At 40.4% G+C, this 26,234-nt stretch overlaps 1 protein-coding gene across 1 annotated transcript in view; it reads right to left on the bottom strand.

Annotated features, from left to right (window-relative positions):
* The window catches only part of nrxn2b (neurexin 2b), a 586,403-nt gene that overhangs the window by 41,561 nt on the left and 518,608 nt on the right, over window positions 1-26,234 (bottom strand). Inside the window, exon 17 of the mRNA XM_029525863.1 lies at window positions 1,392-1,563. Coding sequence (XP_029381723.1) covers window positions 1,392-1,563 — 172 coding nt within the window. The remainder of the gene's footprint in view (window positions 1-1,391; window positions 1,564-26,234) is intronic.

Here is a 26,234-nt window from a genome sequence, read left to right as displayed (position 1 = left end):
TATCTTGATGAAGCAAAACGTAGATTTGGATGATGACACCCACTTGCTAGCGTTCATAGGCTGTTATGATGTTATCTTCTGAGAGGTTAGCGCGATTGTCAGCTGAGGGCTTCCCTTTGGAGCCTGTGCTGTAGTGAAAAGGGCTGCATTTCCATCATAATAACAGCTGAAAAGAGTGAACTGTCACTGGGCGCTTCTTCCACTGGCTGTGATGCATGCTCCTTAGTCCAGCCTCACAGGGCTGATGGATGTGCAGGAGAATGCGTTTCTTCTCAATGCCAAAACGCAGCCACAAAATATGGGATCACTGCCGTAACAGAGAATGTCACAGTCCAACTGCTATATACGTCAAATGAAGTAAATATCATGGCCACATTAGCACCACTCTCCCCTGCTCCGTGAACAATAATGACATATAGACAGATTGCTTTTAGACAATGGAGATGGAATACATTGACTTCAGACAGCCTCAGTGTAGAATAAAACCACTGTTGTAGATGTGTATGCATACTAGAACCTTGATGCTTTGAATAACTCCCACTTTAGTATCCCAGTTTTCAATGTAATCATAAATACAGAGGCAGGCAGCATCCTGCTTCTTACCAGATACAAAATCACGATGGGAACAGAATATGACCTCCTTTGAACAACCATGAACAAAAGGGAACAAAATCGAGAGAGAAATTAGGGGAGCATCTCTGTTCGACTAACAATAGCCTCATATTTTGGGTTGAAACAGAATTCCACGGTCATGGTGAGACGACAAGCACAGGAATTAGCACCCTCACAGCAGTGACTCAATGGGAATTTGCCCTCATTTTAAGTCCGTATGTGTAATGATGACTGTGTTCATCTCAGAGCTGAGGCATGACTTCTTGACACCTCCACATACTTTCCCAGTGTGAAGTGTCCTCACTCCTCATTCTCCATGCTGCTTGAAACCTATGCTTATGACCCTTACCTGACTGGCATATTCACATTGTACTGGCCTTGATTCAACGCTGGCTTTCACAGTGCCAGTGGCTTCATTGGTAGAGTAATTGTAAAAGAGCTGGATGCTTTCAGATGAGTGATTGCTTGCTGGAGAAAGGCTGTTTTTCTGTTCCTGCCTTTCAGACCAGAACCTGATTTAATCACCTAGAATAATGCAGGCATGCTCTAAATATGAATGTCATGATAAATAAACCAGAGGGCTTACAGAATGTTCTTTAAAAATCCCTTTTAGAGTCACAGAGGATGCTGAATTAATGACTACTGTTTCTTTTTCAAGAGCTCCCCTCATTCTCACTCCACTGTGTTACCCAATTTAAACCAGAATTGAAACCATGAAGGTTTTAATAAAACACTAATAGCCCCCCCCCCAGTCAAAAGAGTCAGGCATCTGCTCCTACCTGAGGGAAAACGTTCAATGACTGGCTGGTTGTCCACCTGTAGTGTGGCATTGCCACCACTTCGTGTGAAGCGCACCACATGGTATTTGCCGTCGCTCACCATCACCGCGCTCTCCTCGATGGTTATGTCGTCTGTTCCCACGTTGAAGATCACGCCGATCTTTCCCCGTTCCTGCAGGCAGGGGAAAAAAGACAACACTGTGAGGACTAAGTCAAAGACTAAGGTTTATGCTGTTAGCGGCAACTTTCTGGAAATGGGTGTCGCTAAAAGCCTGAGACACTGTTATCATCGTGCTTTTTAAACCATTTGAAGCCATATTTGGACGACAAGGTAAAGCTGAGGACAAATGAGGCTTTAGATCTGGCCTGCTCTGCACTCTATCCCAATGTGTAGGACAGTCTGTCAATCAGTAAGGCATCCTCTGTGTTTTTACTGAGCTAATTGTTTCAGTTTTCCCATTGTTCAATAATGTTCAATCTGACTTCTAATTATAACGAGTGGAACTTTCCTTCTAGCCCCATTATCAGGCCCCTCCCATTAATCTAGGCTGCACTTTGTGCTTAGTGCACGTGTTAGCTATGATCCCAAATGACATTAAAGTTTTGTTCAATTCACGGAAGTTTCTTTTATTCTTGCACAGTTTAGATAGAAATTGAGCTTTTGGTGTCATTGAGAAGATGATTTATGACACAAAAATATTGCTTTAGTATAATCTGAAGTTTTATTTCTGTGTATAAATTTTTTTCCATTAGATGAAATTTATGGAGCACTTCCTGTGACTGATGTTCAACCATTCATATCCCAAGGTACCCCAAAAGTAGTTAGCTTCGAAATTACATTTCATAATGTGGAACTTATACAAAAGAAAAGCTGATAATTACACATGTATGAAGACATTTCACTGAAACCGACAAAGTAATAGTGCTACATTACAGTCATTAAGACATATAATTACTTAAACTCATAGCAGTTTTCCTAGAAATATCTAAAGACATCTTCCTCAACTCATCACTAATGCTTCATCATACTAGCAGATCTCACAAATCAGCAAGGAAAAGAACAGAGTACTTGTTGAGGATTCAGGCATCTTCAACATTCATCAACTTGGTGACCCCTTCCCCTACCCTATCTATTAGCGCTGACAGCTGCCCACTGCTTCGAGTTTATTACAGTCAACTGCCTACTCTATTCTCATCTCCCGCCATCTCTCACCTCTCCGTCTGAGTTTCCCGTCCTCAGTCCCGGGAAAGGTCAAAGTCATTTACAGAGTTACAGTCTGCCAGAGAGGCATAGAACGAGAGTATGAGAGAGAGAGAGAGAGAGAGAAAAACAGACAGACTACATGTTCCAGAGAGAACCATTACAAAAAAATTCTCTGTCCAACAGTAAAGCCTCGGTTGCAGTTCTGCTCAGTATGCTGATACGAGCTGGTGTCAGAAATTGCCCTGCCATCCATATTTGCCCAATCAACAAAATCATTGATTCCATTATCTCATTAGTTATGTGCATTTATTTTGCCACCTTCCATACACCAAGAGAGTCAGAGGTGAATGTGCAGATTTTGCTTGCAGGCGTTTTCCATTATTCATGGCTGATTAAGTATAAAAAAAAAAAAAAAAGAAGGAAAATAAGATTCCTAATGTTAACAGAACTTAAAATAGAAAGTTAATAGAGTAAATAAGTGCAGAGATTGTGTTAATTAGCTGTATAATCACACTGTATGTGCCGAAGTGGGCTCAGTATTTAGCCTAGGCCACAGATGACAGCGGTGATTAGGCTATTAATTGAGCATGCTCAAATGGTGAAAGTGGAGGAAGTGCTGCTGGTCATGATAAAATGATTTGGAGTATGAGACACAGTCAGGGTATACACATGTGGAAGCATGGGAGCAAGCAAATATAGCTCAGCGCTCTCCTCCACAAAGACGGTGCGCTTCCTGGAGTGGAGCTTGATGGACTCCTCGTGAGATGATCTCGTTCTGCTAAGATGCTCAAATGGTAAACTGCTGCAAGCTTATTGGGTATTTCATCAACTGTACACGTTATGGACTGACCTGTACAGTCTTTTACACCTGCTCTCCTCAGAGAACAATTAGGCAGAGAATGAAAATCTAGCCAAAACTCTTTGAGATACCATAGCAGGAAAAACAAGAATGAGAGATTCTGTGAAATGCCTTTGGATGGAGTTGAAATGCCAGGATCATCTCCATTAAAGTCTACGCTCTAGGAGGCTTAGAGGAATCACGACACCTTTGCCTAGAGAATTAATTCAATTTGCCAGGGCAAAGCAGAATGAATCCCTGCTATTATGACTGAAAAGCAGTGGGGTGAGTGAATTTGAGTGATATTTACAAAGAGATTAACATTTGTGTTCCACAACATTAGGGTTCTTCCTGGTGCTGAGGGAATGTATTGAGCCCATTACAGTGGGAAGCCAGTGGAAACCAGGGTTTTTTTTTTAGTTTTTTTGTGGTGTTAATGACATTTTAATGGTCATTCCCCTTAAGTGAACATATCTCTGGGAACAGAAGGGGAAACCCCCCCCCCAAAAAAAAAAATCTCTGACTGGGAGCATTCAAGCCTGCAACACTGAAATGAAGGGGCTGGTAGGTAAGTGACAATAAGCTGTGGCTGCTCTTTAAACACCACAGCTTCTAAACTACTGCTTAGCAGTCCTTAATCTGCTGCAGCTGTCGGCTAATGTCAGGAGTAAGAATGTTATGCTTTTATCCACGGGTTAGCTCATCTTACTTTCCCTTCTGTGGGTCAATCAGTGGTGTAGGTAGGGGGGCCCACTGTAAACGAGAGGAAAAGCTCTCTGCTATGTCATTTTTTCAAATTCAGCCTAGGAAGGAAGAGTTACTGAGGTTCAGTTAAACAATCAATGACTCAGTAATAGAGGCTTGATATCTGGAATACTTTACTGACTTTTGATTTAATTCAAGGTTCAATTTAATCTTTATTATACCCAAGAGGGGATTTATTTCACAGGGTGCAGCTCATACTGTAATCACAGTATTTTGGTCTTGCATCAATGACCTTGTGATTTGTATGTAAACCAGTAAACCTGCATTCTATCTCATGACCATCAGGGAATGACCCCTTGGTTGTAAAAGGTCAGAAGTCTATGTGAAAATTTTCCTGCATCTCACTTGATTTATTTGCTCTGTAAATATTTTCTTAAAGACTTACTGTAAAAAAAAAAAAAATAGACCATAAAGCAAGGGATGAATTATAGGGTGTGGCTACTGTGTGATTGACAGACTGTACCACACAATCAGGATTGGGAGGACAGAGCAGATAAAATGAAAACTGCAGGTCAAGGTCAGTTATCGTCTTCAATGGCCAGGCTAAATAAAACAGGAGAGTGTGGAGGCCTCTCTTGAAAGCTAATTATCCTTTCATTTGTTCTGGTCGCATTAATGTTGCAATAGGTTTCACTGAGAGGTTTTATATGGTGAGAAAAGTGGAAAAAGATCCTTCTCTTTCGAATGCGATTATAATTACTTAAATCCAAACTTGCTGAACTTGCCAAATACCTAAGATCTGACTACAAGAAAAAGATGTTTCTAACAAAGACGAAACTCCTGTTCAGGTTCTTACACAGCAACAAGTTGACGATAGCCAAAAATAAAAAAGTAATTGTTATCCTCTAATTAGGGTCTCTTGTTCTCTTTCCCCTAAAAAAGAAAAAAAAAAAAGGTTTGGAATGTTTTACAGCTGCAGATGTGAAAGTGGAGCGCTACAAGACAGATAGCATTCACATCAGAAATATTTCAATATGACCTTGCAATGTGCGAGAATTTGTCGAGGTAAATGCTGCTTGGTGGAAGCTGAATGACAATGAGGAGGTGCCAGAAGAAGGCTGCGGTCGGTTTGTGTGTATCAGCGTTATCAGGCAGCCTCAGAGAGCTCTTACTGAGCACGCCCAGCGGAAATAGAAGAGAGAGCAAAGGGAAGAGAGAGTAACACTGTGTGATAAAAGACAGAGGGAACCTTGATGATCTTCCCCAGCCTCAAGGTGCTTTGACATCTTAAAAGCACCTTGAATATGTCAAGATCTTGTTCCTCCCCTGCTGCATACACTGGTAGTCAATTAAGGAAGGGGGGGACACAGACAAAAAAGGAATGCAGAGGAGTGAAACAGATTTGTTTCTTAGTTCCATTTCTTAACAGAGCTTAATCATGAAAAGCTTCTTCTCTGACACCCCCCTACAGCGCCATCTTCCTCTCGATCTATTTGTATTTCCTCAACTTCCTTCTGCATTTCCCTCTCAAATTATAAAAAAAACTGATAAAAAACAAAACTGCGACTGGTGGATGGACCACAGGGCGGATTGGGCAATACTCTGTCTGCAGATAAAATTACAGTTGTTTCAATCATTCAAGGAGTTTTGCATTTTGCTGCATCAATGTGTCTCGAGAAAAGGTGACCGGCTCAGAAATTTGCTGATGCTGATGGCTGGTTTGAAGGATTTCATATTAATAGTCCTGTGGGTGGTGGAAATGCAAACCATTCATCAGCTTTCCTCTCATTTCCCCAATAATGATCTATCACAGCCTGTATCTGCTACAGCCCAACTTGATATACCAGTGTATGGAGCTGCTTGGTGTATGAATCAGCCAGTGATGCAGCATGGACAGCAAAATCACTGATAAATAGATCTTTACTGGCTGCCCAACGCAAAGCAGTCAATTTAATCCCCGCTTTCTCTGTGGGTACACACATCTGACTTCTCGACATGGTTTGAGTTGGCTTAATATTTCATTTACATTTGCCGCTTGAGCCGGAAATTCAACTTAGAGTATCTGCTCTCTATGCTAATGCAGAATATTACGTTTATTTATTTATTTTTTTGTGTTATAGATCGACTTTGCTAATTATCTCTTAGCTGCAGGGACGTGAGATTCCTCACGTCCCTGCAGCTTAGCATGTTTGATACTTCTGCATCTCCATTTTGAGAGTAGTCAGGATCTATGTAGCTTATTGGCTTGCCAAGATGTATGTGTAATGCCTGTAAGCAGAGATTGGTTGCATCTGGTACAAGGAGAGCGGTATAGAGGGACTAATCTTCTCTGAAACTGCAGTGTTATGTAAGAAGGAATAGGCTGTTGCATAACATACAGACTCCTTGCTGGCTGAATCAGCCACTGTCTGTTCACCGAACGTCTTCGGAGCGTCTGTGACAGAGAGAGGAAAAGACAAAGGACCAACAGCCATTTTGAATCTGGATTACTGCTATCTAGAGCTCCGATTTCATGTTTTCTTCCCCTCAAATGACACGCAGAGATACATGTGTGCCGTGTTGAATTTGGGTGGCAAGGGGACAAATGGGAATGTGGTGACAAAGCAGTCACTTTGCAAAGAGGCTATGCTTGGCTTCATTTACCACACCTCCCCTCTGTTTGTCTGTTGATGTCAACATCAATGGTCATGACTATCCATTTTTCCTGCTCTAAAAATAGCTCTGATGGACAATATGATCCTACTGGGAAAAAAAAAAAATCAATGACTTAGCTCTACCCTGGCTGTATATATATATGAATACTGTATGTGTATATCTGTCTAACTCTGGTTCTCTGATCCGAGTATGACTAATACTAGGGTTGCCCATTTGTCCCAGAGTACACACACACACACACACACACACACACACACACACACTCACCCAGAGAAGCAGCATTTATGCTAAAGAAGAAGTGAGGGGAAAAATAAATTATGCTGATTATACTGTCAGATAGCACCAAAGCAAAGACACACACATTCAATTGCAACGATGAGACTGTTGATGGAGAAAGTCTTCCAGCTAAATCACATTTGGACCTATAGGTTTGAATCCGTCCTGACCCACCTATTCTCAGTATAAACACAACACATACTTTTAAGCAAATATGTGAATGTCCTTGAGCGAGAGTAGGCTGAGTACCACCACACACCATGCCACGGCCTTGTTTACAAAGCTGCGCAAACACCCTCACAGACACTGGGGTTTTTGTGCGTTTTACCACACAAGGCGTTTAGGTGGAGCGGGGACATGGTGTGGATTCGGTCAGGTCCTATCAACTTCCCTCTTGACCCCTTGCTCTCTCTCTCTCTCTCATTCTCCCTCGCTCCACAAGAATCAATGACATTGTTTCCTTGCAAATATAGCAGGGTAGGGAGAGCCAATCAGAGGTGCATGAGGCACCTAGTGAATCAATAAGTGAGTTGCTTTTTTGTTTTTTTTTGACGTGGTTCTGAACTCAGGTCTAACTGGATAACAGGTCATCTTCATTAGAATAAAAACCTTCTGGAATTTTTCTGCTTGTGGCGTTTTCATTTTCCCCAAAGTCAGAGAAATAACCCACAGCAAGGCGTTCTTTTATCGTTCCGTGAATACCTGAGGGCAGCAGATAAACAATCTCAAGACCTTCGTTTTTAGACTTGTTTTTCATTTAATTACTTTCTTTCTTAAACTCTTTAGGTTCTATGATTATTTTCTAGTGTTTTATTCTTATCCTACTTTCATTACTTATTATTTTTACAGCTCATATTATATAATAATTATTGCTATTGTTCAGCATTAATTTACCCTTACTATTGCTTCCAGGTTTTTTGTTTTTTTTCAATGCTGCATTTTATTTATTTAGTTATAATATATTTTTTATTTCATCTTTAACACTCTTTTTATCTTGCTTAATTGCTTTCCAGTTTTTAGCGATTCATAAATGCAAATTAGAATCCAAGAGATTCATTATATCCTTTCCCCATCTTCTGCTATTGCTCTGCGTGTATATTGTAGTGTATTTCTCGAGTTAATTCTGGCAAGCACTTTGTGTTACACCGTTGTAAGAAAATTGATGAACAGACTTATTGAGTGAAAGTTACACATTCCTCTGAACGCTCTGTGTTTCTTCTGGAGTGATAAATCCAAATCTTTCAATCCTAATGTTAGCTGCAACAAAGGTAAAAATTGACATCCTGCATCTTTAAATCTGCAGAAAAACCATCACAGATTTGCCGCTGTTTAATGGAAATAAACAGATTTCTGTCTGAAATTAGTCTTGAAAATGCAAAGACGGATTTTTTGGGATACTTTGGCTATAATATTGCCATGAAAACAACACTGATATACACTGATAAGTATGAGATTGTGGGGGTTCAAATTTAAAAGGACAAAATAATATGAACTTCATTTTTATATACAACATTCATAATTTTTTATTTTTTTTGGTTTCCTGTTTCTTTACCACATTATCATATGAAAACTGAATCTCTGAGTTGAGATTCTGTCGGGATTTTGTGACCTCAGTGCAAAAAGTAGAATTATTATTTACATCTCAGACTCAGATATGTGTTAAGAAAGATTAAATTTATCAGCTTGTATGAAACTTGAACATCTCAAAGTGAAAATGTTTCATGTCGAGGATTACATCAAGTCAATAACCGGAGATGGATGGTGGATGGAGTAGAGAGAGTGCAGAAAGGACAAATGTGAATGATAAACAAAGCATACAGGTATGACCAATAACGTAGAAGGGCAGAAAAAGTGATACAGAGATTTTATGATACAGCAACAAAGAAGTAAATAGAGGGGCAGCACTAAGAAAGAGGGAAATGAAGGAGGGGAGTTATAATGCTAGAGCTGTGTGGAGGATATGAAGGAAAGCCAGAAAAAGGCTCTCACTCTTAGTAGAAATCAAATCAATGTCCATTAGCCCTCTCCTCATCCTTTTACCATGGCAGGAGCAGACATGAGAAGATCTGTTTTAAAGATGTTCTCCACCTATTCAGAATCAGGACTAATAAACTAATTCAACTAATGTAATAAAAACTATTTTAATTGTGATAAGGTATAACAGCTCATAAAACAAGTTAAAAAAAAAGAAAAGAAAGAAGAGAAATTCTACTTCATTTGTAGATAACTAAACCATATTAACCAAAGAAAACATGACAGAAAGGTCCACACATGTTTGTCTTGTTCTAGAGCTGATTTAAAATGCCTATCTGTATTTGCTTTTGGAGTGCCGCTCATTCTTTTGAGCAGTAATGATGAAAAATCAGCTCTAAAGCCTCTAATGCTCTGAATATCATATTGTTCATGTCCCTCAGTCTTTATTCTGTCACTACAATAAACTCAGTGCTAAGCTCAGAGAAGCAATAAGTGATGAAGGATGTTATATTTTATCACTCAGAAACTCAATGAAATTATGTGAACTCAGTGATGCTCAGCTTTTTTTCCCCCTCTCAGTTTTCTGTTTTTTTTTCTGTTTAGCCCCAAACTTCTGCCAAGGTATCCTTTTCTCTGGCAATTCAAATTGGAGATGCCAAAATGGCGTTTCAATTGGTTTTGCTGCACGATAAAACCGGACGAGCTTCAAAATCAATTGTTTGACTTTCTCCAGCAATGAATGGATATTACCTCACCTTCACATGTCCTCCCATACAATTTCTCTCACTTTGTCTTTTACCTTTTTCTCCTTTCTCTTAAATTTCTCATCTTTCACTCCCCTGAGGTGCTTTACAGTTGACTCAAGTTGCTAATGTGAGTTTGGGAGAATCCAACTGATCTGTGCACTGTTAGGAGCTGATACTCTGGGTGCTCTGTAGCGGATGAAGAAAGTGGGATCAACTCCAAACAAAATAGGTTTGCAATTTATCATAAACCAAGTCAGACATTTGTGCAATTGACAAAGCTGAGTCCTTGATCCAGGAATTGGTGATTATTCATCAATTCTTCAGTAGTAGTTAGAATAAGAATAAGAATAAGAAGAATAAAGAATGGTGAATAAAGAATAAAGAAGAATGGGGATGATATCCATGACTTTCTATAATTTGCTCTAGATCCTGATCTTATCTGGATCCAGTCATCTGGACTGAGACCATAAACTCATACATTTAATCATAAGTCAAGGGAAAAGTAGAGACATCTTCCTATAACCTTCAAAAAATCTGACTCCTCTTTAAAACCAGTGGTGTCCTATATTCTATGCAATTCTATCTAATGACCTGATGGTCTTCACTTCACTTTACAGACCCAGAGTCCAGGTTGAGGTTTATATAGAGTCTTTGATTAGATGTGGTGCAAAATCACCAAAATCAGACCAGCCAGAGAACACTATTCAACAGGAAGTCTCAAAAACTGTACTTTTTTTTTTTTTCTTTGATGAAGATGAAGACATGATACCACACCGACCTAGCTGGAGGGGGCTGGGCCTGGTTAGATGACTCCAGCACTATCACCTGTAACGGTTGGGTAATGTCATGTGACCAGTTCATTTCCTATTCTACTTATAATAGAACAAGTCTTAGAGTTGCAGTTGGAATAATAACATTCAGTAACAGCATTTGAATTCCATTTTGATATTATTGCCACTCGAAGTTATTATCTTCTTTTTCCTCTTTTGCATGATGCATTATATTCATAAGTTGTGACACTGATATGGAGATTTGGCTGCATAAGCCTCTGGAATTAGCCAATGCATGATGTGTTTGTTTGGAGGGACGGTGCAGACACAGACAGCAACAGCTCCTCTGTTTCCTTTCAATGACAGTTTGCTGTACAGTTTGACATGCCTAACTATACACTGCAAGAAGAAGCTGAAATGGGAGATTACTTTTGTTTTGGTCTTTCTCATTTGAAGCCATGACTTTATGTGTAGCTACAAGCATGACACGTGTATTAATGTTTGTTTTGGAGTGTGTGTGTGTTGGATGTGAAACAGCCTGTTCATCTCTGCTGAGGAGAAGCCAGGCAAGCGGCTGGCCCAAAATTGAAGGGAACGACCGTAACCTTTGGACAAAATCAAGAGCAGAGTGTTTTCTGTCCACATTGTTTTCTCCATTCTTCTCTCCTCACAACCTTATTTTGACTCTTGGATTTTATCTCTTTCATTCCTCTGCAACACAGAACAGAACAGCACAGCACAAAAAAAACCCCAAAACAAAGCACACACACACATATACAAAAAAAAAAAAAAAAAAACTCCTCCAATTGAAAACTGCAATATTACATATTGCACAAGCTGTGGTTTGGACTGATTTAAACTCACAAGCATTTTTTTCCCCCTGGCAAAATAAAAGAGAAATTCTCGGAAAGTAAGAGCCCTGCTGTGCTTCCATTAAAAGACCTGAAGAAGATATGCACCATAAAATGCAGCATGCACAAGTCATCATTACAGTGTCAGCATCTAAGTATGCTCTGAGCATAAAAATAGTTCTTATCCTGTTTGGTCTGGACCACAGATTGTCAGATGATTGCTCAGATTGCCCTCTTTCTAACTCTGACTTTTTCTTCGTCATTTGCTTGGTCTCATTCATTCTATCTGTGCTGCCTTTTGCGTCTCTCCATCTGTTACCCTGATAACTTTCCCTGTCCCTTTCCATTCATCCTCTACCTTCCCTTCGTTCTGTGCTCTCTTTTTGCTCTTTCAGTCTCTGTGGGCAGGGTGTAAGGTTGATGCCCGGTAGTGGAGAACGGCTGCCAAGCTAACGGGCTAATATTTGCCCTGCACTAAACTGAGCAAACATGGATAAAGCGGACACAATCTCTTTCTCTGTCCCTGGCTGTCTGCCTTGTTTTCCTTTCATTCCCTCCATGTGTCTCTGGTGCTGCTGTTAGAGCCGACTGCTGGTTAACCAACAGCACATATACATGCCGCATACGCACGCAAGCACGCACTGTTCACACGTTATTTCCAACCACATCACAGGGTGTGGGATAGATCTGATACCATAATCTGCTCCTGGTGTGTGTCTGTCTATATCAGTGTGTGCAGCTCATTAGGTACACCTGTTCAATCTAATTCTACCAGACTGCTGTAAACCCTACATTTGTACAAAAGGTAAGCATCGGCGATCCTGGTAACGTTCATAATAGATGAGGGGGCACCTCACGATTTACATCAAACCGCAGCATCAGCTGCCAAAGCAGGAAGCAACATAACGTCTCCCAGCCTCCATAATTTATGCCAGGCAGCATTGAACAAGAACAAAAGGCATTGTGGTACATGTATCACCATACAATTCATGCAAGTTCACCCCTTTATAAAAGGTATTTACAGCAATATGGACAGGAAAGTTGGGGATACAGAGGGAGGATGACCTCAAGGTTGCACATTTTTGTTGTGTTGTGTATCTGAAGCCTGATGTATCATATTCCTCAGGCCCAGTGTTTTGAAAACTATCAACAATCAGTCATAGTATTTTACTGTGCATGAAATAAGTATTTATCCATGTTGGAAAAAGTCTATAACAAATGTACCATCAGAGCAACATTTGTTAAAAAGTCCAGTGCCCAGATTTTTGGGTGAAATATTGGCTAATTTCGAAACTGAAACTGTTTCTTTGTCATCTGTTTTTAAAAGGGCGATGGTGGCGACTTTCGCCTGACAAGAGATTTGTTTCCGTGGCCGACAAGGGCAATGGGCCAAAACACAAACGCACGACCACTGAGACTAACAAGCTGCATTGTCACAAATGATGCAGATTCAGAAAACACAAAAGATAAACACTGCAGATTAAAAAGTGTGCTGCAGGAAACCAAAATAAATGTATGAACAGTAAATACAGAAATTATGCAAAAAAACACAAAGCCCCAAGACAAAAAGTGTTGCACCTCTTACTTTGCATGACAAAACATTTTAAAAACTCAAGATCTGAACCAGGATTTGAATAAATAAAAACTGTTTACCTTTAGCTTTAGAGCCGTTTGGGGTTTAAAACAAATGACAGTCCTTTAAAGCAATTACACTTTCTTCACTTCGCTCCACTGCCCTTTCTAAGACAAACAAATCTCACTGCAAGCCTGACTGATCTTGGTGGGATGAACAATTTATACAATATTAATATCAATTTAAATAACAGTGAATTAAATTAGGATGACTGTAAAATGTGTGTGTGCGAAACTTCCACTGTCACTCAAACACTGATGCGTGGATCAATAGAGACTAGAATAACTATAGTAATATTAGAATAACAAAGGACAAGTAAACAGATTAGATGTAGCCAATAAATATTTTATTATTTCTTATTACTTTCGAGAAGAAAGGAATAAACAATATGCCTTCTTTGTCTATATCATGTCTCTAAATAGCCTTCCATGCATCTCCAATTTAAGTTAAATGTTTTTTCTTTCTTTCAAGCATTCAAACTTACACTCAAAGACAAATGACCTAAAACTGCACTTCTCCTGAGCATCCCTGCTGTGATGCAACAGCACTAACTACTGTAAAATGCACCACCCCTGAAATAATCATCCCTCAAAAAATAAGAGCAAGATCCTTAATAAAACCTGGCGTGCTTATAATTGTGCCTGCACGGTTTTAGGTTAATCTGTAATTCTAAATTGCCTGTAGGTTGGAGTGTGAGCTTGCATTGTTGTTGTTGTCTCTGTATGGCAGCCCTGTGATAGACTGCTGACCTGTCCATGGTAAACCTCCCATGCTTAATGTCTTAAAATTTAAAGTTTGCTTAATGTCAGCTAGGATTGGCTCCAGTCCTGAATCTCTGCACCGATAAGTGGTGTAGATGATGGAAGTGTAGCAGAGGAATTCATGCTTTTTGTGTGTTTTTCTTGCTGAGCAGAATTTATTTCTTAACAATAGATCTTTTTTTTTTTTTTTTGGCTTTTCACTTCTCCAGAAGGGAAAAACTGGTCAGAATTCAACCAAATAAGAGCTTTTTTATTTCTGTGAGAAAAGACAACACTATTTCCCTCTGCCATTTGAATAACTATGAGTATGTAACAACTGCTATTTCAAGTCAATTAGTTTGATTTCTCAAAATGTTGATCAAAGGAAAAAAGTCATTTGACATTGACATTAAAAAGATACTGTTTTACCTGACATTCATTTAAAAAAAAAAATGTAAATAATGATTATTAATCACTCCTGTAGATGATTAGTTCCTGGATCAAAAATAAATTGCTTGTATACTAAACAGCAGCTGATGATCTCATATAGGCGACGGGGTGAGAAGTGCACACTTTAAAAATGAAACAAGTGGCACATTGCCATGCAGCAAATTGCATTAGATGATGAATAATGAAATGTATAAATTACTTCTTCTTCTTCTAACCTTGTGTGTGTTTGCACGGGGTGAGTGCTTTCACAGTGATAGGTGATGATATTTTGTGTTGTTTTCTTTTTTGGCTTTTATTTCAATCAGTAAGTGGTAGACAGGCTTACAGGAAGCAGAAGAATTACCATAGGTCCCGAGCTGGAGGCTGCAATTACATGGCCACCACCAGCGCTGCCATTCACAAACATACATGATGTGGATAAAATATTTAGTCTGTGTTATTTTAGTCACAGAGCACAGGCATCAACACTGAACTAACCCTAACCCTAACCCTCTACATTGCTCTCATAATATTCCTCTTACATAACCGGTTCATGAATATAATAGACAATTGTGATATGAGCCCAATTATTAAGGTGGTGATTGTGGTTCTTGTCACTTTTAAAGGCAATGGAACACAGTGCTATTGTTGTTGCTAACGTTGTTGCTAATGTTGTTTGTGACTGCAAGTGTTTCGAAATTGACATGGTGTTTCTTTACTAGTCACAGTTACAGAGCTGATGCAGCATCCAGTGGAGATGGCCGTGCACCAGTTTTGTTTACAAGATGGCATGACAGTTTTCCAAGACCTAAGTCTGAACTTAATGAAAAGAAAAGAGAAAGAAAGAAGAAAGGATTGTTTTCCCTTTTCTTGAGACGGGATGTCAGTCTAAACGTCTTCCTCCTGGCTGAGACATCGCATGAGATATTATAATATGTGCCTAAATTCCATTTGTGTGGATTGCACTGCGTAAATATCTGTGCACAGGACAAGGGCAGTTAACAACTTCAACAATGGGAAACACAGAATAACTTAATCAAAGTCATATCCCCCTTAAAATATTACACTAATTATGGATATTTTCCCACACATATGAAACGTCCTAATGTCTTATTGTTGTTGTTAATCCTCTAACTCCAGTGTAAGGTGAAAATGGGTAAGAGCATTAACTACTGTTGCTGTCATAATATTACTGTCATTATTGTTATAATTATTTGATATGAATGTAATGTATCAAATAGAGGGAGAGGTCATGGAGACAAGTGAGGCTTACAGGGTATGCATGGTCTTTGGTTTCTTCTAAATATTGCCATGTGGACTACGCCAGACTGCTTTGTGTAAGGGATCTGTGAGACTGCTTGGATTCTGGGTTGTGTTATGATTTGGCTTCTTACTGTGGCCCCACCAGTAAAAAGCTAATCTTGCCTACTGTGATAAGACTATTTAAGGTGGTTTGTGACTATGGGACTGTTTGTATTTTGAGGCACGCTGGATTAATATTTTTAAGATTTTTGTTTTAATTATTTTGGAAACTTGTGTGTTCATTGTGGGGTCGCATTTTTTTCTACTTTTCTTTGGGGCTTTTTTTTGTACTTGTTAATAAGAGGAACTGTGAAAATATGAAGTCACGAGTATCAAGTATAGACTGGACACACATGCAGAGACAACTACAATCTGCTCACACCTTCCAGTTCACTATCAGTGCTTGTATGAACCACTGCTGTCTTTGCACCCTTCATCTCAATAGATCTCTGTAGCCCACTACTTTATTTATTGTCTGATGTGTCGTGTAACATTTATTAGCTCAGACTTGGATATAACATTTAACCTTGTTGCTGTTTTGATCATTGGATTAATTGCCCAGCCTGAGTCAACCCTGGCTATGGATATATTTTAGTTTTTTTTAGAAAGATCAACGATTTCCTGAAAGTGAAAGAAATTAGAACTATTTTCCTGTGGTGGATTTGGTGCTGTACTAAGTATTTTTGGCAGCATTGTGATGAATGCAGGAAGCATGTGTGTAGGTGTAAATGAAAGAACGTGTCACTGAGTGAAAAGGTGGCTAACTGATGTTTTGCTAACAGGACAAAAATAGAGCTCTGAAAACAATAAATGCAAATCCAAATTAAATGTTGACTGAGTGTGACACCACCCATTGGTTTGTGAGCTTCTGTTTTGAAACCTTTTGCAAAATGACCATCACCATATTTGTTTTTTGAACCATATTTGGAAGTGAATGTAGAGCTGAGGAGGTGTGAAGGCAGATAATGTGGCCTGCTCTGTACTATATTCTGATTGTCAGACATGTTTCTACATGGGCTAAAAGTCTGTGATTCACAGTGTAGACATACCCAAATCATATTCTACTTTATGGACTATTTCCCTCCAGGTGGAACCATCATTTAAAAATGAACATGTTCATGTTCTATTGAAGAAGACTTGAAATAAAGACTGAAACGATAAAAGTTTACTGAGCTAATAAACCACGTGATCCCATAGATTTCAATACAATCTGACCTATTGGAGACTCCCCCTGATGGCCAATAGATAGAATAAAGGTCTACTTATTTATGGCTAACTTTATGTACAAACTACCATCTAGATAGATGACCAAAAGTCTACAAAAGACAGAATAGTGTTTTAAGGCTCTGCAGCACTGGTTTCTCTTTACTGGCCCAGAGTCCAGCTCCACATTTATAAAAGGTTGTCAATAATGTGTACTACTGAAAATGACTGTGCTTATATTGTAGACTGTTATAAGACAGATCTGTTAAAGGGCAGGGCAATTGTGTAGAAACACAAATTGCACAATTCCCCAAACACCACTTTCATTAAACTTAAGATCACAAAATATTTAAACGGCAACATCAGGATATGCACTCATCTGTTATTTCTCTTTCTAGCTCTAACTTTTCAAATACTGTCTGATTTCAACTTCTGATAATGGATCCAAATTTTAAGTAGTTGGGTCCATGAATTCCTGGAGCATTGAGGTCTTGTAGCTCTAAGGGAGTCATGTGACTGCTCATGTGTGCTGCAAAGTGTATCATCTCTATCAAGCATCAGTTTATCAAATGCTGGAGGCGCTGCACTGACATTCTTAAACTCTTACACTTAGTCTGCAAGATATTTCCATCCGAATGATCACATGTTGGTACATGTGTGGGTGGTCAGCTTGCCAGGTGCGACCCAGGCAACCCCAGCAGGTGATAAACGCTGCCGTCTGTCTAGCTGCAGGTGCTCCCGCTGTAACTCTGTGCCAGTTCATAGCGCCGCTGGTGGTGGTCGTCCACTGTGGTGAATCAAGTGAAGTGAAAACGATAGGTCGGCAATATCAAAGACGCACAGCCTGGCTTTCAGTTCGTTTCTCCTCCTCTTTCTTTCACTGTCCACCATGCTCACTCACATGCTGTACAGTACATCAAAGGATTATTCCCAGCATATCCATAAGGCTATATATATTATCTGCTGAAGAATGAAATGCTCTCAATCACTTCTGCAGTGACATCAGTCTTCAGGGCGGTCTTCTGTGCTTCACTACAAAAACCAAACTTGGTCAATTTTCCATTTTCCACTGAATCATCTGCTCTAGATGTCCTCCCACGACTTTTACTTGTGTTGTAGAAAGAGAATGTTTACTCCATACAACTGACATCTTGTGTCCTTTCTTTCACACCTCAAATTTCCATTACCAGTTCAAATGTAAGCAGTCAAAAGCAACAGTGAGGGGCATTTGTGTGTATCTCTCAAGCTCTTGCTATGAATGCAGCCACTTTCTCCTCCCGTTACCCAGTGAGGTGTAAATGTTTCTTGAAAGTCTGCTGACAACTTGCGCAATTTTCTCCTTCTCTCCACATGAACACTCCAAAGCAAATATCCTGTGCCAACTGGCTTCTGCATGGTAAGTGTATGAGCCCTGCTCGTCGCCATTCTGCGATTTCTGTGCCAGCAAGCCCACCTGTACCAGGTCACTGGGAAGGATGCCAGCGTTTACTGTGTGCACATATGTCCACCTGCACAGGCATGGGGGGTTGGCCCATATGACAGGACCAGGTAATTGAGGCAAAAGTGTAAAGGTCAGAGACAGGTCGAACCCCTCTGACCCTGGTGCTGTGGATCGCTGCTATTCAGGACCGGTCATGCTGTGTTGACACACAGCCACACGCACTTGAAGACACAAGAACAGAAGGCAATGAAGGCAAGCACACATGACCACGCACATCTTCCCCTCTGGGCTCATGGGTTGTGTTTGCGTGAGTATGAGGAAGACACACACACAGAGGATTTATGGCTGTGTTGCTGGTTATTTACTGGTAGCACTCTGTTTTATTTACCGTCCATAACTGCGGACTTTTGGCCTTGTTTAGCACTGCTGGGGCAGAACCACTTACTGTACTGTCAGAGTCTGCATGCACTATGGTGTGTTGCACGACACACACCTTACAGCTATAAAAAAAAAAAAAAGCCTCCCTTCTCAATAAATCCAAAATGATTTAAAGTGAGTCCCTATTTACTCTCACTCCTTGTACGTGTGTTTACTTCAGCGTACATCTCTGCAGTGTCAATATGACGCCAGCTGAAAAAGGATAAAAATCACACCTCAAACTTCAGTTGCTGAGCACCCAGTTTCTACTTCTCTCATTAGTGCTCCGAGGAGTGTGGGAGCACATGCAAGAGACTTGACACACAGACACTACCCACTCTTGCCTGGTTGCCTACTTACACTCCTAAAACACTAAGCAGATATCAAATCAGCCAATCAGGCAGACAATTCTTAATCAGACTATGCATCTCATCACTCCCTCCCCACACCAGATAAAATGTCTTGAGATGATGAATGGAAAATGGGGGGAGATCCACAAATACCTGTGATTTGAACCCTGAAATGAACACTCACCCTTCACTGATTTAATGAAACAGAAGGGTGTGTGAAATTGAAGGACATACAATAATGGCTTGTCCTTGAGTCACACAGAAATGCACCTAGATACACCTAGATGTTAAAAACAAATCAGGCTGTGATTATTAAAACACCCTTGGCAGCACCACAAAAAAGAAAAAAAAAAAAATAAAGTGTCACTAGATCAACCAAAACTAAAATATTAAAGGGTTTATTTGTGCCTGTTTTCTGTAACTTGATGCAGTTTCTTCAAAAGAACCTCACGAAAGAGACAGCCCTGTTGTGTTACGCGAGGTTATAATTGGCCCCATAAGCAGTGCTGCATCTGGAGGACAGATTGAAGACTACAGTGAGTCGTTGTTGTAAAGTGACAAGACAGACCAGTGCTATCTAGTTAGCGTGCTAACATCAGGAGTAGGAAAGACTAGATTAACACTACAGAATAAAGAAATTAATTTTGATGCTGAATTGAAATATTTTTTCTCCATTGGTAAGTAAACAGTTGTTCATGCAAACAACACATGGCAAATAGCAGTTCATCAGTAGCGTACAGATGTGTGGGCATGCATAGGTGAAAACCAAAACCAGACATAAACTAATAACCTCAGGGAAGACAGAGAACAACTGCCTGGGAAGCTATATTTAACTGCTTGGTCGCCCAATTTCCTTCAGGATAAAATAAAATTGAGATAATTGAATCTAAACAGCAAATTAGTATGGTGGCCTGGATGCTGTCACAATAATGATGCGTGGAACTGTCAAAGTGCCAAATGCCCAATCAAAATCACATGTTGCAAAATGTTGTTGAGTGCATGTGAACAGTCATTTGGGTTGATTAGTCTCCTTTGTTGCAGTGCAGTCTGTTAACCCTACCAGGGTGAAGTCATTCAAAAATCTAAAAAAAAAAAAATATGCAAGACCAATCAGGATTAATTTCGAACACGAGACATGTTCTTGCTTCTGCAGGGCCGCATATCGGACCAAAACAATCCCGGTAGCTTCTACAATTCAGTTTGGCCTATTTCATATGTGGAGGCCATGTGTGGGAGATGCTGTGTGAAGGTAAGAGGTATGTCCTCGTGTCTCTGACTCCCTTTCGACTGATACTGTGAACTGTGAACATGCATGCAGAAATTCTACATAAGATTTTTGTAAGCAAACACACAAACCCATGACAGGCCGTAGCTCAATGCGTACTAATGTGGGCTCATATTCTCTCAGCGTGGAAATACAAACATGCAAATGCAAACATTACTATTGCATGTCTATTCACGCTCAGGACATAGGCATCATGCATGCTCCACACGCACAGCCAGAAATAATTAAATTAGAGATCCATGAATACCTAATATTTTGCAATATCCAGTCACATTCTGTACATATGCAACAGCACCAGAGGCCATCTTTGGGTGATAATGTAGTAGCCATCAGGGTATAGTATACAACATGCAGTATAAAATCGTAATACACTCTCGCACTCTTCAGTGTTAATTACAATACATCATACTATAATGCAATCCGCTGAGTTGTCAGAGTCTCTATAAGGGGTGACAGAGCTTAAGGAGATGAGTGAAAGGTTTTAAGATGATGCTGAAAATATACTTGCTACAAAATGGTTCCCAGTGGAAGGAACTATAAACTGCACAGCCACATGGGAATTGAAACTTCATGGGAAAGAAAGATAGAACCTGAGTGTGATGACTGCACTTGCAGCCACACAGCTGCATTACAGTCTGCATCCCACACTGGCATTTGGTTTCTTTCATATCTGTGTTTGATTGCTCATCTTTTATCTTATCTTAATTACATTTCACATTACAAACAAATAAATGACAACACATTGCATTTTTTTTCATGCATCATAGTCATTTTATTTTACTTTTGACAGTACATATTTTCAGTTTAGTTACATTGTTTATTTCCCTTTATTAAATATTTGATTTTAGTATTGCTTGGTTAATTTAGTTAACCTTTTTTGGGGGGGAGTTATTCTATTTTGTTATTTATAGCTCAGTTGGCAGTGTCTGTCATCCCTCTTGTGTCCTAATGGCCTGCCCATCCAGTATATGCTTCCCATTGTGTCCATTTCGGGAGGTCTCTTTGTGATGTTAAGTTCAATTTAGCTGAGTTCTGTTTCTTTGACCTCTTTTATGGGCCCAGAGCTTTAGTAATATATTTTTTTATTTGTATTCTTGCATTTTTTTGGGTAAAAATAAAACCCCTCTTTTTGAAAAACCTGTCTGCCAGCTTGGTCCCTTAGACTGAGGTAAGGTTTGGTCAAGGAGAGTAAGTCTGCACATGTTTTTCAAGTTAAAAAAAAAAAAAAAAAAAAAGTTGAGATGAAAACTAGATTCTCCGATCTAAAATTCAATGTTTATTTACTCTTTCTGTTGACCACTGGGGTTGTGAGCTCAGGTTTGATCTTCGTCTCAGAGAAACAGGCCCTCCTGGACAGCCATCTATCTACGGTACAAGCATGGATGTGTTTGTATGTCTGCGTGTGTGTGCTAAAAAGATAGAGACAGAAAAAAAAACAACAACAAAAAAAAGTGGGAACGGACTTGAGCTGCCAGCTCTGCCAGCATGCATCATGGCCTATCGCAACTCTCCAGCCTCCGCTTGAGCCTTGCACACCTGATATCCTCACCCCCCTTCAACTCAAACACAAACTCCTGCCACTGCTGCACCACCTGCTGCCTGTTCGCTCTCACACTAACATGGAGATGGAGCAGGAGAAGAGAGCACAGGAACCTGAGGTGCCGTCCGTGTAGCAAAACATCACAAAATAAAATGCACCTAAGCATTGCAAACTAAAGACAAGTAAATAAGCTAATGCTAAATCCAAAACATTCATGGCATTTGCCATATCTCTTTATCCATGAAGGTATAAGAATTCACAACTAAAAACCATGCACACACACACTTAGCCTACATATCCAGAAGAGGGTGAAGGCTAATGGGGAAGTTACTACAAAGAGTGGAACAAGGTTATTGTGAGAGCTGGGGCCAAACATATAGATAAACAGGGAACGCAGAAGGATCCAAAGGGACAAGAAGTCAATGACTATAGAGTGATGACCGTGTTCTGCCTTCCCTCCGAGCAGCCGTGGAACAACAAACTTTTCCTCAAGCTTGCTAATTGTTGTGGCATTGGCAGACCTATGTCCCATTAATCCATTTTTTTTAATTACAAAGAAGAGGGCTTCTGCCTGGGTTTCTCCTAATGAGCCGCGTTCCTTTCCCCCTCAAGCTTCATGTCTTCTCCTTTCGTAGCCTCTCTGCCTTGGTTGTCTCTTCCTCCCTCAACCTGTCTGTCTCACTTTAGTTTCATGCAAATGTCAACCAAATAGTTGGTTGAGTACAGAAACAGTGCAAACTTAAATACAAGTATATTCAGCTCAATAGTCTGTGTCCACACAGAACTGTCATATATAAATTTGTCTCTAAATCAAGAGTGATGCTATTACCTTTTTACCAGTCAAAAGTTTGGACACACTTTCCAATTCATCTTAATGAGAACGTGTGTCCAAACTTTTGACTGGTCATGTAGGTAAACATTTTTATTCATATTGCTCTGCATTAGGAAAGATCCAGGTTTTAATTTTCACTCATATTCTATTTTGTTTCAAGACCAAGTGACAGCTCCGATGGTTGGATATTTATATTCAAATGTTACAATGCATTATTTTTCTTTCATATCTTAATCATCAAATGCTCTTTTTCCTTACTTTTCTGTTACTGAAGCCATTTTTTCATTTTCATAATTGCTAAATCTACATTTGCATAAATGCTGCCCAGCTGGCTGCCTCTCCTCACTCCTCTTTTTGCTTGTTATTATTTGCTTCTCACTTGAACTCTGTTGTCTTCAATTTATCTCTTTTGCAGCCTCTGTCTCGGTCGCTCCCCTTGCCTCTCTTCAGTTCTCGCTGCATTGATAACTCACACCCTGACTGTTTTGGTGTGAAACCGGCACAGCTAACAGCACTTCCTATTGAATACAATGTATCTTTAACCAGATATCAGTGTGTCTGACGTTTTTACTATACAAAGACAGACTGAACAGTCATTCATTTGACATTATAAACATAGATCTCGATGATGATGAGTGTGTGTGAGTTTGTTTGTGTGTTTCCTTGATCATGGAGCTAATACATAATGGAGATTGATTACTGCGGCTCTGATCAAGGCAGCTGATCTGATAGATTAGTGTGTGTCTGTCTGGGCGCAGCTGGAGATGCTTTATTGGGAGTTGTTTACATTTCAGAGGCTTGTGGCTCTCAGCTCAGTGTACATGTTTAATAGTTGGCTGTTCTGCTTTGCTCGGTAAGGCATCGACTTTCAGAAAAGCGGCTGGCAGAAGACGAAGAGGCGAAGAGGGGCGGGGGCAGGGGGTGAAGAAAAAAATCTAACTTGATTGCCGCCTCTGACTTGAATTTGTCTGAATAGGAAATGAAGTGCCCGGTGAATACAAATGAAAAAAAACACACATTGGGCCATGTGCTCATCATGGTGTCAGGAGGAGAAATGACGCGAGGGGGCCTGGTGAAAGCAGAACAGCTCTGTGAGGCAATGACAAGCACGAGATAAAAGTCTTTCCAGATAACCCAGATGCCTCAAACCTGGCGGCATACTGTAAGTGTCTTGACAGTGTGTATTTGTATGTATGTGTGTGTGTGTGTGTGTGTGTGTTTGTTTGTGTGTGCACATTTCTTTTGTTTGCATTACAGAGATAATGTCAGACAGCCTATCAGAGGCAAGCCTGTATGTAGATGCATCAGTGTAGTGTTTGCACTCCTCACTCTGTGCGCTTGTCTACTGTACATGCAGAGATGTGAAGTGCGCATGTGCCTCTGTGTGTCAGTGTATGTCACAGTAAAGGCCTGCCCCCCTCCCCCTTATCTTTCCGTGAGGATTAGCGGGCATAAACTAAACCCGAGGGCGCTGATTCCCCATATCAAACACTGTCGACAATCGTTGGACGCCAGCACAAAGCTCTCTATTAAAGACCCTCTCATATCCAACTGACAGCAATCTTGTAAAGGTAATGGGTCATAAATAACTCACTGATTTGATGCTGATGAAATGGGATTATTCTGCTCCAATGTCATGGTCGAGGAAAAGGAGGAATGAATAGTCCACAATCCTAGTTCATGATACTTTGTCATGTAGGCCAACAATATTTATCCACAACATGTTACAATGGGTGCATCTCAGCCATAGATGGTTACAAGATTTAACAACCACCTCAGTGTCATTCATCACTTTCTTGCTCAGAAGTGTTTCCCATGGCAACCACAGCCAAGAGTGATGTAATGATGCACTGACAAACTATGGAGGACCACTCATTCGTCACTCTTCTCTCTTGTGGAATATCTACGAAAGAAAACTGTGCCAAATGTTAGTCATTTATTTGTATAAAAAGGGTCTGTTTGTATTAAAGCCAATGTGGAGTTGGTCCTACTTCTCCCTGTATTTATTACCCCAGTGAATGAGCTCATGGTAGGGCATGCATTAGGCAGAGACGAACAACCATTCACTCTCAAATTCATACTTACGGGCAATTTAGAGTCAGCAGTTAGCCTTCATGACTGTGGGTGCATGCTCGAGACCTAAAAACCCTAAAGACATTTTTACTGTGAGGACAAAAGAGGAAGACCATAAATCTACAGATGGATGCACAGCAGCCAGGGCAATGTAATATTTTTCAGTAGGACACTGAATGGAAGGTTTGAAAGAAATACAGCTGAAAATGTCAGAGATTTGCCAGAGAGAGCTCACTTGTGAATGCCTACAATTTCCTTGTGAAATCAATCTGTAGAGCACTTATGTGCATTTTGCCCCATGATTTGTCTACACAGCACATTGCAGTTAAAAGCTAAAGCGGACTATTGAGCTGTTATTCAGTGACAGAGGTAAGCTGCAGGGCTGACACTGGTTGTCCGGTGGAGAGTCCGAGTTGTGATCGTAGCACACCGCTTCCTTCAGGGGCCAAAGTGATCTCTGCATTGCTGCGACTCAAAGTTTTCTTTTTTAATCCAGTATTGCCTTCCAGCCAGACCAAGAGCATTTGGTGCCCAGGGCAGGGAGAGAACATATTTCCGATTTAGGTTTAGATAGCCTTTCAGTACATCTCACACTGTCACAGTCTGCTTTGGAAATCTCCATTCCCACCATCTCGCCCTGCTACAACTCATCATCAGCAGTGCTCATTCCCACCTGTTGCTCCCAGCTGCACCTCATCTCCAATTCATCCCTCGAGAAAGCATATAGCTGCACCAGTCCACCTTGGCACTGCTGGGTTGTCTTATGCATTATGCCTGACTTCCCTTATCTTCACTTCACTTATCTTTGGACTGGTTTCCACTCAGATCTCCTCTAACTGCCTCTCTTTCCCTCTGCCCCAGTAAACTCAACAGACTTCTGTCCCTAACCACGAGCTTAGCCTGTGTGCTTTCTGGATCTCATCTGGCTGTGACTGCTTGGTGTTTTCCTGGTCCTGGTCCCTTGGGAGAGAGCACCTGTCCACCTGCTGTCTTCAGAACCTGCTACTGAGCAAAGTGCCTCTCTAAGTGGACTTTTAACTATGAAATGAAAGTTGCATTCGCCTGCTCGCCTTGTCTGCTGAGATCTTAAATAAAGGCAATAACGAACAGCTAATCTATGTGACTGAACTGTATTTGGGTCCTATCACACCCGGTGATTCACACCTGCAGCATAACCCTTTTTCCTGGACAGCCAATGTTAAACAGAATAGGAGGAAGGAAAAAGGGAGAGAGACAATGTGAAGTGAAAACTGCTGGCTTTAAATCCCTTAAGGGAAGAGATGTTTTTGCGAATTTGTCTTGGGCATAAGCAGTGACAGACAAAATGGATAAATCTACTCCTATCAATGCTGCCTGTCTGGGATGAGTGCCTGTCTCATGAATATTTTACTATGGGTGCAAAATGCTGGTTTTCTGCAAAACTTAACAAGTTTTAGACAGTCTTGTTTTAGTCCATTTCGTGTGATTTTGTTTGACAGGTAAAACTGCCAGAGTGAGCGACATGCTTTGAATCACAGCTTCAATCTCACACTAAGGAAGAGCAACAAAAAGCCACCCTTCACTTTGACCTCAGTCACAT

This window comes from Echeneis naucrates, chromosome 18, assembly GCF_900963305.1.
Source record: "Echeneis naucrates chromosome 18, fEcheNa1.1, whole genome shotgun sequence".
NCBI lineage: Eukaryota > Metazoa > Chordata > Actinopteri > Carangiformes > Echeneidae > Echeneis > Echeneis naucrates.
Note: the sequence above shows the minus strand (reverse complement) of the source record. Positions and strands in the feature narration are given on the sequence as shown.